Source organism: Neoarius graeffei, chromosome 13 (genome assembly GCF_027579695.1).
Source record: "Neoarius graeffei isolate fNeoGra1 chromosome 13, fNeoGra1.pri, whole genome shotgun sequence".
Taxonomy (NCBI): domain Eukaryota; kingdom Metazoa; phylum Chordata; class Actinopteri; order Siluriformes; family Ariidae; genus Neoarius; species Neoarius graeffei.
Genome location: NC_083581.1, coordinates 49,236,984 through 49,254,923, shown reverse-complemented (window position 1 = coordinate 49,254,923; position 17,940 = coordinate 49,236,984). Strand labels below are relative to the sequence as shown.

The 17,940-nt window shown below is 41.2% G+C and overlaps 1 protein-coding gene across 1 annotated transcript in view; it reads left to right on the top strand.

The window, feature by feature from the left end:
• plxnb1a (plexin b1a) overlaps positions 1-17,940 on the top strand; it is a 99,876-nt gene that overhangs the window by 65,027 nt on the left and 16,909 nt on the right. Inside the window, exons 20-25 of the mRNA XM_060937946.1 lie at positions 3,394-3,622; positions 3,811-4,053; positions 5,940-6,116; positions 7,522-7,670; positions 7,787-7,887; positions 7,983-8,200. Coding sequence (XP_060793929.1) covers positions 3,394-3,622; positions 3,811-4,053; positions 5,940-6,116; positions 7,522-7,670; positions 7,787-7,887; positions 7,983-8,200 — 1,117 coding nt within the window. The remainder of the gene's footprint in view (positions 1-3,393; positions 3,623-3,810; positions 4,054-5,939; positions 6,117-7,521; positions 7,671-7,786; positions 7,888-7,982; positions 8,201-17,940) is intronic.

The window sequence follows — 17,940 nt, the reverse complement described above, 5'->3', positions numbered from 1 at the left end:
TGGAAATCACTGTATGGGCTCAGGAACACTTTAGAAAACCATCGTCTGTGAAAACAGTTCATTACTGCATCCACAAATGCAAGTTAAAACCAGATATAAACAATATCCAGAAACGGCACGGCCTTCTCTGGGCCCGAGCTCTTTTATCATGGACTGAAGCGAAGGGGAAAATTGTCCCGAGGTCTAACGAATCAAAATTTTAAATTCGCTTTGGAAATCATGGACACTGTGTCCTTCGGGCAAAAGAGGAGAGGAAACCATCTGGCTTATCAGTGCACAATTCAAAAGTAAGGGAGGAGGGTGGGAGGTTGGAGGTGGGTTTACTAGCAAGGTAGAGCTGGGTGTCATCCGCGTAACAGTGGAAGTTGATGTTATATTTACAAAAGATATTGCCAAGGGGAAGAAGATAAATGATGAAGAGGAGGGGCCTCAGGGCAGAGCCCTGGGGCACACCTGAAGTGACAGAGGAAGGCTGGGATGTGAAAGTTTTAAGCTGAATTAACTGATTGCGGCAGGAAAGGTATGATTTGAACCAGTTTAGAGGAGTCTCGGTGATACCAATGGAGGATAATCTATTAAGGAGGGTGATGTGACAAATGGTGTCGAATGCTGCACTCAGGTCAAGAAGGATAAGGATGGAGAGTAAACCAGAATCAGCTGCCATGAGGAGGTCATTGATGATTTTGATAAGAGCAGTTTCTGTGCTATGGAAAGGGCGGAACCCAGATTAGAACTGTTCGTACAGGTTGTTGTGTGATAAATAAGTGTGGAATTGAGTCGCTACTGTTTTCTCAAGAATTTCGGAAATGAAGGATAGATTGGAAATCGGACGCAAGTTATTAAAATTGGTGGGATCGGCGGCAGGTTTTTTCAAGATTGGGGTTATTGCAGCAGTTTTGAATGATGCAGGAACAGTTCCAGTGGAGAGAGAGGAGTGGATGATAGCAGAGATGAGAGGGACCAAAGAAGGGAGGCAGGCTTTAACCAGAACTGTGGGGAGAGGGTCCAGCTGGCAGGTGGATGGCTTGGACTTGCAGATGAAATCTGAAATTTCTAAGGTGGTGGGAAGCTGGAAGGAGGAAAAAGAGTGAGTAGGAGAAGAAAGTTCAGAAATGATACCGGGGGTGGGTTGTGAGCTGAGATGCTGATGGATCTTCTGGATTTTTTCATCAAAGAATGGCACGAGGGAGTTACAGAAAGCAGTTAAGCACAGGTGAGATGGTAGGGAGTCCGGGGCTTGGGTGATATTCTTATATAGTGAAAACAGTGGCTTGGTGTTACCATCATTAGAGCAGATTATACCAGTGTAATAGTTGGATTTGGTTTGAGTAATAGAGTCCTTGTAGTGTAACATGTGATTTTTGTAAATGTCTTTGTGAACAACTAGTCCAGTTTCCCGGTAGAGCCACTCAAGTTGCCGTCCTTTGGCTTTCATAAGCCGAAGTTCGGGTGTAAACCAGGGGGCAGAATGAGAGAAAAAAACAGACCTGTTTTTTAATGGAGCAAGAGAGTTGAGTATACAATGAAATCCAGTATTGTAGTATGAAACCAACTCTTCAAGGGTGGTTAAATTGTGAGTGTCCATAAGGGAGTAAGCACTGGAGAAGAGAGAATCCAAGTTGATGTCCTTAATATTGCGGAAAGAAATGAGACAGGGGAGCTTAGTGATGGAGAGAAGGAGTCTGATATTAAATGAAAGGAGGAAATGGTCAGTTATAGGGAGTTCATCTGCTGTGTGATCAGAAGGGGAGACACCAGAACAGCAGATTAAGTCCAAGATGTGACCCTTAGAGTGAATGGGAACATCAGTGTACTGCTGGAATCCAAAACTCTCAAGGCAAGTTGTAAAGTCTTTAGTAAGAGGGTTGTTGATATTGTCCATATGAATGTTAAAATCTCTCAACACTATATTGTTTGGTGAGAGGGTGGACAAATGTGTGAGCAGAGCAGCAAAGTCATTTAAAAAGTCTTTATTAGGTTTTGGGGGACAATGATAGTAGGAATAGGTCCAGACAGTTGACACGGTCGATTCGAAGCAAGAAAAGGCAAGAACAGACACCAGTGAGACTTTCCACTTCTCACAGTAAATTAATCACAAGACCTCCTCCCTGGCCGGTGCCACGGGGTTGACAGATGTAAACAAACCCCAGAGGAGTGGATTCATTAAGTTGGGAAAAGTCATTGGGTTGTTTCCAAGTCTCGGTTAAACAGAAAAAGTCAAACTTCCGGTCAGTGAGGAGATCCTGAATGAGATGTCCCTTGCTCGTAAGTGAGTGGATGTTGAGCAGACCGAAGTTGACAGTGGTGTTGTCACATTTGGCAGGAGAGTTAGCCGACCGGGCTAGGCAGGCTAGCGCACTGTGGTCAACAACCCGGCCGGTGTTACTTGGAGGGCGACAAGAAGTGGACCAGATGGATTTTATTGTTTTCGACGTGTCTTCTTGGGCGTTCTGGCGAGACCCACGGTGGATGCATCTCCGGCGGGGCAGGAAAGTTATATCTGAGTGGAGGAGTAATGCAGCCGGCGGAGGTGCAGACAGGTGGAAATGCAGCTGGAGGAGCTCAGCAGCAGAGTACTGGAGCAGACCCGTCACAGGTTGGCGAATAAGTGACAGAAGAGGCCAGAAAAACACGGACCAGATATGTATCCTGCCGGTTAACATTGTAGGCAAGGACTCGAGCAACTTGAACAGGTGAGCAGAGGCAAGTAAGGCTCAATAACCAGAGCAGGACAAATAGGTGAATGCTAGTCTGTATACTCACGCAAGAGTGTTTACTAAATCGTCAATCTTGCTGAGATAGACGAGGATTAAGTCGGCGAGCAGCGGCAGCAAGTCGCGCCAGCGTTCACTCAACGAGCCAACCCATGTGACTCATTATGAAGCATAAAATATAACAATCTAACAAAGGAGACCCCGAACTGTTAAGCAACTGAAATTGTATATCAGGCAAGAATGGGACAACATTTCTCTTTCGAAACTACAGAAATTGATCATCTCAGTTCCCAAACATTTACAGAGTGTTAAAAGAAGAGTGATGCAACATAGTGGTAAACATGCCCGTCTCACCTTTTTTTAAAACATGTTGCTGGCATCAAATTCAAAATGAGCATATATTAAAAAACAAACTAAACAATAAAATTTCTGTTTCACCATTTGATATGCTGTATTTGTACTATTTTCAATGAAATACAGTGTTTCCATGATTTGCAAATCACTGCATTCTATCTTTATTTACATTTTACACAGCATCCCAACTTTTTTGGAATTGGGGTTGTAGTTAATCCTCCTTAGCTCACCAGGTTCTCAGTATCACGTCCTGACACTGTATTCTTCCCCAGTTTTCTCCCCATCATGATCAAACTTGATTTTTCATTTCTCTCTCTTTTCCCAGTGGGGGTCGCGTGATTCGAGTTTCTGGCCAAAACTTGGATGTCGTCCAGCACCCTCGCATCCGAGTGACCCTGAGCCCTCTGGGGCCACAATTTCAGGGGAGGAAAAGGAGGAAGAGAAAGAGTGAGAGACACATTGGGAGGGACGACAGGATTTGGCCTCTCAAAAGGGAGCGGCGCATAGTTCCAGAATCACGCTGTCCTGAAGACAGCATCTGTGATGTGATGCAGGTATAGATTTAATAAATGAATGTGAGTACCGTAGCTGGGTTTGTGTGTGGACATGAACAGTATATATGCATGCATATCTTGTCAATACATTCATAGTCACATAATCCAGAATTTTTTTATAACATTGTCAACAACAGTGTCCTTGTTTGTAGTGCATTTAAACTGTACATTTTTTTTTTCCTATTCAGACAGAGAAGCACTGTGTGATCAACAGCTCTACTCTGCTCCTGTGCCCCACACCTGCACTGGGTCCTGAGGCTCGCCATGCCACCATTAGTGTCCATTTCTTGCTGGATAACCTCCACTTCAATTTTGAGGAGATCACCGGCAGCCCCTTCACTTATGAGCTAAACCCCATCCTCCACCCACTCAACCAGAAAGACCACAGCAAACCCTACCGCCACAAACCTGGAAGCATCATCTCTGTTGAGGTTTTATCCAGCAATCCATATTCCTTTCTGACCCACCACTGTCACACTGACAATTTCAACTGAAAATACACATTATACAGTAGTGCTTGAAAGTTTGTGAACCCTTTAGAATTTTCTATATTTCTGCATAAATATGACCTAAAACATCAGATTTTCACACAAGTCCTAAAAGTTGATAAAGAGAACCCAGTTAAACAAATGAGACAAAAATTATGTGTCCTAAAAGTTGATAAAGAGAACCCAGTTAAACAAATGAGACAAAAATATTATGCTTGGTCACTTATTTATTGAGGAAAATGATCCAATATTACATGTCTCTGAGGGGCAAAAGTATGTGAACCTTTGTTTTCAGTATCTGGTGTGACCCCCTTGTGCAGCAATAACTGCAACTAAACGATTCTGGAAACTGTTGATCAGTCCTGCACACCGGCTTGGAGGAATTTTAGCCCATTCCTCCGTACAGAACTGCTTCAACTCTGGGATGTTGGTGGGTTTCCTCACATGAACTGCTCACTTCAGGTCCTTCCACAACAATTTGATTGGATTAAGGTCAGGACTTTGACTTGGCCATTCCAAAACATTAACTTTATTCTTCTTTAACCATTCTTTGGTAGAATGACTTGTGTGCTTAGGGTCGTTGTCTTGCTGCATGACCCACCTTCTCTTGAGATTCAGTTCATGGACAGATGTCCTGACATTTTCCTTTAGAATCCGCTGGTATAATTCAGAATTCATTGTTCCATCAATGATGGCAAGCCGTCCTGGCCCAGATGCAGCAAAACAGGCCCAAACCATGATACTACCACCACCATGTTTCACAGATGGGATAAGGTTCTTATGCTGGAATGCAGGGTTTTCCTTTCTCCAAACATAACGCTTCTCATTTAAACCAAAAAGTTCTATTTTGGTCTCATCCATCCCCAAAACATTTTTCCAATAGCCTTCTGGCTTGTCCACGTGATCTTTAGCAAACTGCAGATGAGCAGCAATGTTCTTTTTGGAGAGCAGTGGCTTTCTTCTTGCAACCCTGCCATGCACAGCATTGTTGTTCAGTGTTCTCCTGATGGTGGACTCATGAACATTAACATTAGCCAATGTGAGAGAGGCCTTCAGTTGCTTAGAAGTTACCCTGGGGTCCTTTGTGACCTCGCTGACTATTACACGTATTACTCTTGGAGTGATCTTTGTTGGTCGACCACTCCTGGGGAGGGTAACAATGGTCTTGAATTTCCTCCATTTGTACACAATCTGTCTGACTGTGGATTGGTGGAGTCCAAACTCTTTAGAGATGGTTTTGTAACCTTTTCCAGCCTGATGAGCATCAACAACGCTTTTTCTGAGGTCCTCAGAAATCTCCTTTTTTCATGCCATGATACACTTCCACAAACATGTGTTGTGAAGATCAGACTTTGATAGATCCCTGTTCTTTAAATAAAACAGGGTGCCCACTCACACCTGATTGTCATCCCATTGATTGAACACACCTGACTCTAACTTCACCTTCAAATTAACTGCTAATCCTAGAGGTTCACATACTTTTGCCACTCACAGATATGTAATATTGGATCATTTTCCTCAATAAATAAATGACCAAGTCTAATATTTTTGTCTCATTTGTTTAACTGGGTTCTCTTTATCTACTTTTAGGACTTGTGTGAAAATCTGATGAGGTTTTAGGTCATATTTATGCAGAAATATAGAAAATTCTAAAGGGTTCACAAACTTTCAAGCACCACTGTACATGTACATGAGGATGTGCTCAGTTTGTATTGTAATATAATGTAATTAGTAGATATGATTTTTTTTCCTTTTCCAGACACAACTTTTATGAGTGTATATGTATAAATTAAGTAAATGCATGCAACTACAATTTGACATTGGTGCAGGGAGAGAATCTGGACTTGGCCATTTTTAAGGAGGAGGTGGTGGCTCTGATAGGAGATGCAGTGTGTGCTGTAAAAACGCTCACCAGGAATCACCTTTACTGTGAGCCACCTGCTCAACAGCCCTCGGTGGCTGCCACAAAGAAACGAGAGGCCAGAAATCCTCTGCTGGAGTTCACAGTGAGTCACTAAATAATCTTTACCTCTATGCTTTTGACTCACTAGAATATGCGGTTAACTACAGAATTATTGGCACCCTGCTTGAAACGTAGCAAGAAGCATATGGGGACATGAATAGGTTTCTTTTAAAATAAATACTTTATTTATTTATTCGTTCATATTTAGTGACCTCTTTATCCTGGTCAAGGTCACGGTGACTCCAGAGCCTATCCCACACCCTGAGCATTTACTCACTCACTTTTGCTCAGTCACATCTGAGGAGTTGCAAATTTTAGCGTCACAAAATCACCAACCAGGTTTTTTTTTTTTTTTGGAAGTGGATGAAAAATCAGGATCATGCTCAGAGGTGAACCAAGGATCCTTGAGTTGTGATGCGGTTCGAGAGGTTGTAGAACAGTTATGGCTGGAGCTTGGACTTCATACTCCTTAATACAGAATATTTCAAGATCCTTTATATTGCAAGGTTTGTGTATGTAGGGCATCACGGTGGTGTAGTGGTTAGCACTGTCACCTCACAGCAAGAAGGTTCTGGGTTCGAGCCTAGTAGCTGATGAGGGCCTTTCTGTGCGGAGTTTGCATGTTCTGCCCCTGTCTGTGTGGGTTTCCTCCGGGTGCTCCGGTTTCCCCCACAGTCCAAAGACATGCAGGTTAGGCTAATTGGTGGCTCTAAATTGACTGTAGGTGTGAATGTGAGTGTGAATGGTTGTTTGTCTCTGTGTCAGCCCTGCAGTGATCTGGTGACTTGTCCAGGATGTACCCTGCCTCTCACCCATAGTCCGCTGGGATAGGCTCCAGCTTGCCCGTGACCCTGCACAGGATAAGGGGTTACGGATAATGGATGGACGGTTTGTGCATGTAGACTACCCACTTTAATTCAGCCCACACTCTCTCAGAAAGGTTCAAATGCAGACAATCTTGCTTTCCACAAGCAGTTCTGTGTTGATTTAAATCCATGTTTGGGGTTGTTGCCTTGTTGAGTGCTTCATCTTAAGGTTTATAGTTTTAGGCAAAAATGTTCGTATTTCATGATGCCATCAGGCTTTACCAGAGAGCTTGTTTCTCCAGCTGTTTCTAATGTAAATCACTGTGTGCAATCATTTCTCCCCGTTGTCTTGAAGGTTGCCAACAATTTTCGAATTGTTGGCATGTTCTTTGGGATAAACGTGCCTATTTATTAGTTGATTCCAGTTATTCATTTTGTGAAAATGAGTATTCAAAAATGTAGTTTGACCGTGGACTATTCATTTCCACGTGTTCAATTTTACATGACTGACTCTACTATTATCTAAATAACTCAGGTTCAAATAACTCAGGTTCCTTTTAAAAATGAAACAGGTATAAATCCAGTCAAATCTATAGAATACAATGTTCCAATTACAGCGCATCCTGTGGTATATGTGTATAGGTGCGGATGGGGAATCTGAACTTCTCCCTGGGAAGGGTGGAGTATGAATCCCTGGGCCAGGCCTTGTTTCCTCTGGAAGCTCAGGTGGGCGTTGGAGTCGGTGCCTCTATCGTGGCTCTTATTGTACTGGTCATCGTGCTTATATACAGGTACAACACACAACAAGAATAACTGTACTCAATTTAATCCTAATCCTCGTTGATAGTTTTGTGTGTCTGTGCATGCTTTAACACATGCTTGTACTGTATATATGTGTGTTTATCAGGAGGAAGAGTAAACAGGCTCTGAGGGATTACAAGAAAGTTCAGATTCAGCTAGAGAACCTAGAGACCAGTGTGAGAGATCGCTGCAAAAAGGAGTTCACTGGTATCATACTCTTGTGGACAATGTATTCTGTATATTTCTCTTTAAAACTTTGGCTAAGCCGATGTTATAAATCTAAATATTGTCTTTATTGATAGATTTGATGACAGAGATGATGGACATGTCTAGTGATTTGGTGGGCTCGGGGATTCCCTTCCTGGATTACCGCAACTACTCTGAGAGGATATTCTTCCCTGGTCACCAGGAGTCACCACTGAAACGAGATCTGGATGTGCCAGCTTGTCGCCGGAGTACAGTAGAGCAGGGCCTCATCCAGCTCTCCAATTTACTGAACAGCAAACTGTTCCTCATCAAGGTAACTTCCTCTACACATTAAAATATTTTTCGAGCAATTCTTCAGCAGAGAGGCCAAAATTATGAAATGACTGCCTTAACTTGTCAGCTCAGTGATATTGCTAAAGTATGGAACCCAAGGCAAAATGTACTGAAAACCATATTTAAAAATCAGCACCCCAATTATAGCAATGTCGCTTTAAAGAAATCATAGTTTGCCTAATATTTTCATTTTTTGGGACACATTAAAAGCTTTTCTGAGGGGCCAAATTATATCCTATACAAAAGGGTTAAAGAAGAAACATAGCGCTGAGCTTAATACTCTGGAACTACAAATTCATGCACTTGAAAAGACATACCAAAATGCCCCAACTAAGGACATATATAGAGAATTGGTGAATCTGAAATTAAAATACAACACTATTCACTACCGTTCAAAAGTTTGGGGTCACCCAGACAATTTTGTGTTTTCCATGAAAAGTCACACTTTTATTTACCACCATAAGTTGTAAAATGAATAGAAAATATAGTCAAGACATTTTTCTGGCCATTTTGAGCATTTAATCGACCCCACAAATGTGATGCTCCAGAAACTCAATCTGCTCAAAGGAAAGTCAGTTTTATAGCTTCTCTAAGGCTACGTTTACATTACGTCGAATCAGCGGATCATCAGATTAACGTTCTTAAAACGATTCGCGTTTACACTAAAACCGTTAGCCGTGCACACAGCAACACCAATACGCGGATACGCTCGGCTCCGCAGGCATCCTGCGCTCCAAATCACTCCGCCCTGAACAGCGAGTGCCCTCTGGAGGGTGCGCACTCTGGCCCTGCGCAGCTCACAGAGCGCGCGAGTGAAGTGAACAAGCCACGATTCGGGACTGAGCCGCTGTGTGTGAGATCCCAGCGCAGATCACTTATTACTTGCAAGTGGAAGGATGGCAAGCCTAAAGACAATCATAACTACACAATGGGCAGTATTTGCATCAGTATTTGCAGTATTTTCATACTTTTATACTCTTTAATGAAAGGTGATACAAGGCGGAAGTCTGCGCCGTTTTTCAGCAGTCGCGTCACATGACCAACGCCAGCGAATCAGGAAGGTGGATGTCACAGTGACGTTGTCCAATGAGACGCCAGCTAGAGCTCAGCACAGCGTATTCGCGTATTCTCAATGTTTACACAGCACCGGAGCTGATACGATCTAGATTGAATACGTGGACGCTGGCGGATTCCCGTTTCCCCGCTTTTTCAGGGGGGTTAATGTAAACGGACAGTGCATCCGCGAAGAAAACGAGACAGATACGGTCTAGTGTAAACGTAGTCTAAAGAGCTAAACTGTTTTCAGCTGTGCTAACATGATTGTACAAGGGTTTTCTAATCATCCATTAGCCTTCTGAGGCAATGAGCAAACACATTGTACCATTAGAACACTGGAGTGATAGTTGCTGGAAATGGGCCTCTATACACCTATGGAGATATTGCACCAAAAACCAGACATTTGCAGCTAGAATAGTCATTTACCACATTAGCAATGTATAGAGCAGGGGTCGGCAACCTTTTTGCCATGTAGTGCCAATTAGAAATTTTCTTGTTAGGTAGTGTGCCATTCAAATAGGTGTTGTTAACTATGTGTAATTAGACACCACACATTTTAGACGGATATGGATATTTAATGCATTGAGCAAATGTAAAACACCATTGCACTTGTTTTATGCCATTAACCTCACACACAAGGTTTAAGAACCCCCCCCCCCCCCCCCCCCACACACACACACACATACACACATTGGATAACAACATTGCAAGCAGCTTATACAAATTCACAAAATAACATCCAAAATCTTTCAGTAGGTAACAGGCCCAAGTTATTCACAATAAAGACATAGCAGCCTAATGGAAATGGAACTGATGAATAATAAAACTACAGAAAAAAATTAAATGTCAGAGAACATTAACAAGTAGCCTACATAAAGTGGCTTAACAATAAACTGCAAATTTGAAGTAGCCTTGTTACAAAATAAATGTTTTGCCTATCAATCAATGTGATCCCTGGCCCTGCTTCCCCTTACTTAGCTCCGAGATGTGGGGATGGTAATTGGCCACTTTGAGTTGGACGCATGCTTCCGAATGGCCCGTTGTCAGACGACTTTGGGAGGGGCAAAGTACATTCTTCATGTGCGAAAATATCTGTTCACATAGATATGTTGATCCGAACACTGACAATAAAGCCAGTGCGATATTACGACGACAGTTGAACTTTTCGGGTAAAGACGCCCAGCAGGATTCATTGGCTTTAAGCAGAGCTCCTCTCTCACAGTCACATCACAATATCTTGCCATCACTGCCAAACGTGCCACATCATTCACATCTACGCTTTTGTCAAGCGCAATGCTAAATACAGCTGCATCTTTTATGCCAGTTGTTTGCTGCACCCTTACGTTTTATGCCATTTCACCAATTCGTCACTCAACAGTTCTGGCTGATACGGGCATGTCTTTTATTCTTGATTTTATTGTCTCTTTATTTGGCAGCCCCTCAAAAAGACTATCCGAGCCGGAGAGAAAGGCCTCCTTAATGTATTCACCGTCTGTGAATGGCTTTCCATGTTTAGCTATGCAGTGAGAAATTATATAGCTAGCTTCAGTGGCATTGTTTTTAGCTGAGGTAAAGACTTTTAAAGTGTGGGCTTGCTTCCCATATCTGCACACTGCGCGTGAGATTGATTCATCCCTATCTGCCTGATCTTTGAAAGTCTTTTCGTGCTTTGCCTCGAAATGACGTTTAACACTGGATGTTCGACACACAACAGTTTCAAAACACAACGTGCACACAGCACGGTCCCTCTGAGAAACGAACCCATATTCTTTGGTCCACGAGGAGAGGAAAGCCCGAACTGTCGGCTTCTTTGCCATCTTAGCGCAACTGCTGCATCAAGTGGGCCCATCTCATGAGAAATATGGAGAGGGGGCAGTGTTGCCAGATTGGGCGGTTTTAAGTGCATTTTGGCGGGTTTTGAACATATTTTGGGCTGGAAAACGTCAGCAGTATCTGGCAACACTGGGAGGGGGGTGCTATATTGTTGTGTAGTCATGCTAAAAGAGCAGGCTCGCCATGCAAAAGCCAATGACAGTTCAAGATGACGTTTGAACATTTTTAATGTGTTGAATAATTAGGTTTGTGTATCATCGTCAGTGTGCCACTGGAAATTCCTCGGCGTGCCAGTTGTGGCACGCATGCCTAGGGTTGCCGATCCCTGGTATAGAGTGTATTTCTGATTAGTTTAAAGTAATCTTCATTGAAAAGAACAGTGCTTTTCTTTCAAAAATAAGGAAATTTCAAAGTGACCCCAAACTTTTGAACAGTAGTGTAAATACATATCAAGCAGAGAGGGCAATAACTAGGTCAAAACAACAATTTTATGAACTTGGGGGGGAAAAGCACATAAAGTGCTAGCATGGCAACTTAAAACTGAGGAGAGCAAACGAACAATTAATGCTATAGAAACACCGTCCAGAGTTGTAACTTACAATCCCACTGAAATTAATGAGGCCTTTAAAAAGTATTATATGGACCTTTATACATCACAATTTCATGGAGATTTATCTAAAATGGAGTCTTTCTTATCCTCCATTGACTTGCCATGTTTATCAGGGGAAGACAGGGAGAGTATGGAGAAGCCCTTTTCTAGTGCTGAATTGTTGGACACCATTAAATCATTTCCTGTAAATAAATCACCTGGGATGATGGCTTTCCATCTGAATTTTATAAAGAATTTCAAGACCTTCTTATAGCACTATTGATGGAGGTGCTCGAGCAGAGCAGGAGGGACGGGTGCTTTCCAGACTCGTTTTCTCAAGCTGTTATTACAGTTATCCACAAAAAAGAGAAAGATCCTCAAAAATGTTCCTCCTATACACCAATCTCACTCCTCAACACAGATTATAAATTAGTTACTAAAATGATAGCTAAAAGATTAGAAATGTGTCTTCCCCTACTTGTCAACCCGGATCAAACAGGGTTTATTATAAATAGACTGTCCACCAATAATTTAAGCCGTTTGTTTAACATAATACATCTGGCTAACAAAAATAAGATACCAAGTATGGCTGTCTCACTTGATGCCGAAAAGGCTTTTGATATGGTCGAATGGTCGTATCTATTTTGTGTTCTGAAGAAGTTTGGTTTTGGTGCTGGTTTTACTGATTTGATAAAATCTCTTTACAGATCCCCCCCCCCCCAAGGCTAGGGTTATTTCGAACGGGATCACTTCTGGTTCATTCCGGCTTTATAGAGGCAACAGACAGGGGGATCCAGCTAGCCCCGCCCTCTTTGTGCTTGCCATTGAGCCCCTGGCAGAGGGCATTAGAAGCAATCCTAATATATGTGGCTTTGAGATTGGCACTGATACACATAAGATTTCACTTTGTGCTGATGACATCATTTTATTTTTGACCAACCCTGAACACTCTCTTTCTTACCTCCAGGAACTATTGGGTACATACAGTTCATTTTCTAGGTACAAGGTTAATCTTGACAAAAGTGAGATTTTGCCGTTGTCTGTATTTGATTTCAGTAGAGTTAAGCATAAGTTCCCTTTTAAATGGTCTCCTATGGATTTTAAATATCTAGGTGTGTTTGTTGACAGTAACCTTAAAAATCTCTACAAGTTCAATTTAGTCAGTTTGCTTCAGAAAGTGGGAGGAGATTTGAAAAAATGGGATGGACTTGCCTCTTACCTTACTTGGTAGAATTAATGTTATAAAGATGAATATCCTGCCTAGATTCCTATACGGTATATGTTTCAGTCACTTCCGATTCATGTCCCAGTAGCATTCTTTTCCTCCCTTAAAAAAAAATAATCAGACAGTTTATTTGGCATGGTAAGACGCCAAGACTCAGTATGGATAAATTAACTCTGGATTATGAGGATGGAGGTCTGAAACTCCCTAACTTTCAGTTGTACTATTATGCTGCTCAATCCAGATTCTTGGCACAGATGTTTGACACGGGCCGTCCTCCTTCATGGCTCAGTATTGAAAGGATAGAAATGAAAGCGTAGACACCAACAAATTGATTGTATAAATGGGATAAAAAAAAACAATCAAAACTACAACTGATAATCCTTTAATTATCCATTCTATCCAGGTTTGGTATAAACTCCATGAACTTTTTAAGATAGAAGGATTTCTTTCTCCTAAAACTCCATTATGGGGAAATAGATTGCTACCAATGATCCTTCAGAGTGGCAGCTTTAGATCTTGGCAGGATAAAGGTATTTGCCGCGTAGAACACTGCTATAAAGACGGAGTATTTATGTCTCTAGAACAGTTAAAAGAAAAGTACAGTTTGACAAATAAGGATTTCCTTAGTTATCTCCAGTTACGTGACTTGATTAGAGCCAATCAAAAAGGAGATTGGAATTTATCTCCCACATCTCCAGTTGAGCATCTGTGTCATGATGGCCAACTATTATTTAGAACTATCTCAAGAGTGTATACAGCTCTTATGTCAAATTTATCAATACCAGATATGGATGGATCAAAGGTTAAATGGGAGAAGGACCTGGGAATAAGTATTGAGGAGCAGTTATGGAGGGACTTGTGCAGAGATGGGGTCACCTCTACTTTAAATGCTAGGTATAGGCTGATACAATTCAACTTCCTGAATCAGCTGTATATTACCCCATATAAAATTACATAAATACAACCCCAATATATCACCTTTTTGTTTTAGATGTGGCACAGAGGAAGGAACACTACTTCATTCTACCTGGCAGTGTTCTAAACTGCAGGGGTTTTGGCAGGGAGTATGTGAAACTCTATCAAACATCCACAGGGTTACATTTCCACTGGACCCTGAAATTTGTTTACTGGGGAACTTTACTAATTCCAATCTTGAGACAAATTATGCTAAGAAACTAACAGAAATCCTTTTGACAATTGCTAAGAAATGTATTGCAATAAAGTGGAAATCAGACGCCCCCCTTCCAATTAAAATGTGGCTTCGTGAAATCAATAGCTGTGTGCCTCTAGAGAAAATAACTTATTGGATGCAGAAAAGAAGTAAGACTTTTTACAAAATATGGCAACCATTTTTAATTTGTATGGAAAATCTACCAGCACACCAGATTTGACTAATTTCCCTGTATTCGAGTTTGACATGATCTATGAGTAGTGATGCTACCCTTTGTCTCTCTCTGTATCTTCGATTATTGCATAATGTATTTATTTATTCATTTATTGCTATTATTATTATTATTATTATTATTGTTGTTTATTTATTTAGTTAGTTAGTTAGTTAGTTTTCCACTTTCTATTGTCCTGTCATTGTGAGTTCATTTACAACCCCGATTCCAAAAAAGTTGGGACAAAGTACAAATTGTAAATAGAAACGGAATGCAATGATTTACAAATCTCAAAAACTGATATTGTATTCACAATAGAACATAGACAACATATCAAATGTCGAAAGTGAGACATTTTGAAATTTCATGCCAAATATTGGCTCATTTGAAATTTCATGACAGCAACGCATCTCAAAAAAGTTGGGACAGGGGCAATAAGAAGCTGGAAAAGTTAAAGGTACAAAAAAGGAACAGCTGGAGGACCAAACTGCAACTCATTAGGTCAATTGGCAATAGGTCATTAACATGACTGGGTATAAAAAGAGCATCTTGGAGTGGCAGCGGCTCTCAGAAGTAAAGATGGGAAGAGGATGACCAATCCCCCTAATTCTGCGCCGACAAATAGTGGAGCAATATCAGAAAGGAGTTCGACAGTGTAAAATTGCAAAGAGTTTGAATATATCATCATCTACAGTGCATAATATCATCAAAAGATTCAGAGAATCTGGAAGAATCTCTGTGCGTAAGGGTCAAGGCTGGAAAACCATACTGGGTGCCCGTGATCTTCAGGCCCTTAGACGGCACTGCATCACATACAGGCATGCTTCTGTATTGGAAATAACAAAATGGGCTCAGGAATATTTCCAGAGAACATTATCTGTGAACACAATTCACCGTGCCATCCGCCGTTGCCAGCTAAAACTCGATATTTCAAAGAAGAAACCGTATCTAAACATGATCCAGAAGCGCAGACATCTTCTCTGGGCCAAGGCTCATTTAAAATGGACTGTGGCAAAGTGAAAACTGTTCTGTGGTCAGACGAATCAAAATTTGAAGTTCTTTATGGAAATCAAGGACGCCGTGTCATTCGGACTAAAGAGGAGAAGGACAACCCGAGTTGTTATCAGCGCTCAGTTCCGAAGCCTGCATCTCTGATGGTATGGGGTTGCATTAGTGCGTGTGGCATGGGCAGCTTACACATCTGGAAAGACACCATCAATGCTGAAAGGTATATCCAGGTTCTAGAGCAACATATGCTCCCATCCAGACGACGTCTCTTTCAGGGAAGACCTTGCATTTTCCAACATGACAATGCCAAACCACATACTGCATCAATTACAGCATCATGGCTGTGTAGAAGAAGGGTCCGGGTACTGAACTGGCCAGCCTGCAGTCCAGATCTTTCATCCATAGAAAACATTTGGCGCATCATAAAACGGAAGATATGACAAAAAAGACCTAAGACAGTTGAGCAACTAGAATCCTACATTAGACAAGAATGGGTTAACATTCCTATCCCTAAACTTGAGCAACTTGTCTCCTCAGTCCCCAGACGTTTACAGACTGTTGTAAAGAGAAAAGGGGATGTCTCACAGTGGTAAACATGGCCTTGTCCCAACTTTTTTGAGATGTGTTGTTGTCATGAGATTTAAAATCACCTAATTTTTCTCTTTAAATGATACATTTTCTCAGTTTAAACATTTGATATGTCATCTATGTTCTATTCTGAATAAAATATGGAATTTTGAAACTTCCACATCATTGCATTCCATTTTTATTTACAATTTGTACTTTGTCCCAACTTTTTTGGAATCAGGGTTGTAATTTTTACTTTGCCACCTTGTGGATATTGAGTTTTTCCTTGATTTGAGTTTGTCTTGTCAGTTTGTAAATGTAATTTTTTTGTCCTTGTTCTTGAAAAAATCAAAAATAAAATATTCAAAAAAAAGAAATCATAGTTTGAATTTTAAGAAATGAAAGTTCATTTTTTTCTGATGTAATTCCATTACTGACTTTTCTTTCCTTATACAGTGGTTCTTGAAAGTTTGTGAACCCTTTAGAATTTTCGATATTTCTGCATAAATATGACCTAAAACATCAGATTTTCACACAAGTCCTAAAAGTAGATAAAGAGAACCCAGTTAAACAAATGAGACAAAAATATTATACTTGGTCATTTATTTATTGAGGAAAATGATCCAATATTACATATCTGTGAGTGGCAAAAGTATGTGAACCTGTGCTTTCAGTATCTGGTGCGACCCCCTTGTGCAGCAATAACTGCAACTAAACATTTCCGGTAACTGTTGATCAGTCCTGCACACTGGCTTGGAGGAATTTTAGCCCATTCCTCCGTACAGAACAGCTTCAACTTTGGGATTTTGGTGGGTTTCCTCACATGAACTGCTCGCTTCAGGTCCTTCCACAACATTTCCATTGGATTAAGATGAGGACTTTAACTTGGCCATTCCAGAACATTAACTTTATTCTTCTTTAACCATTCTTTGGTAGAACGACTTGTGTGCTTAGGGTCGTTGTCTTGCTGCATGACCCACCTTCTCTTGTGATTCAGTTCATGGACAGATGTCCTGACATTTTCCTTTAGAATTCGCTGGTATAATTCAGGATTCATTGTTCCATCAATGATGGCAAGCCGTCCTGGCCCAGATGCAGCAAAACAGGCCCAAACCATGATACTACCACCACCATGTTTCACAGATGGGATAAGGTTCTTATGCTGGAATGCAGTGTTTTCCTTTCTCCAAACATAATGCTTCTCATTTAAACCAAAAAGTTCTATTTTGGTCTCATCCATCCACAAAACATTTTTCCAATAGCCTTCTGGCTTGTCCACATGATCTTTAGCAAACTGCAGACGAGCAGCAATGTTCTTTTTGGAGAGCAGTGGCTTTCTCCTTGCAACCCTGCCATGCACACCATTGTTGTTCAGTGTTCTCCTGATGGTGGATTCATGAACATTAACATTAGCCAATGTGAGAGAGGCCTTCAGTTGCTTAGAAGTTACCCTGGGGTCCTTTATGACCTCTCCGACTATTACACACCTTGCTCTTGGAGTGATCTTTGTTGGTCGACCACTCCTGAGGAGGGTAACAATGGTCTTGAATTTCCTCCATTTGTACACAATCTGTCTGACTGTGGATTGGTGGAGTCCAAACTCTTTAGAGATGGTTTTGTAACCTTTTCCAGCCTGATGAGCATCAACAACGCTTTTTCTGAGGTCCTCAGAAATCTCCTTTGTTTGTGCCATGATACACTTCCTCAAACATGTGTTGTGAAGATCAGACTTTGATAGATCCCTGTTCTTTAAATAAAACAGGGTGCCCACTCACACCAGATTGTCATCCCATTGATTGAAAACACCTGACTCTAATTTCACATTCAAATTAACTGTTAATCCTAGAGATTCACATACTTTTTCCACTCACAGATCTGTAATATTGGATCATTTTCCTCAATAAATAAACGATCAAGCATAATATTTTTGTCTCATTTGTTTAACTGGGTTCTCTTTATCTACTTTTAAGACTTGTGTGAAAATCTGATGATGTTTTAGGTCATATTTATGCAAAAATATAGAAAATTCTAAAGGGTTCACAAACTTTCAAGCACCACTG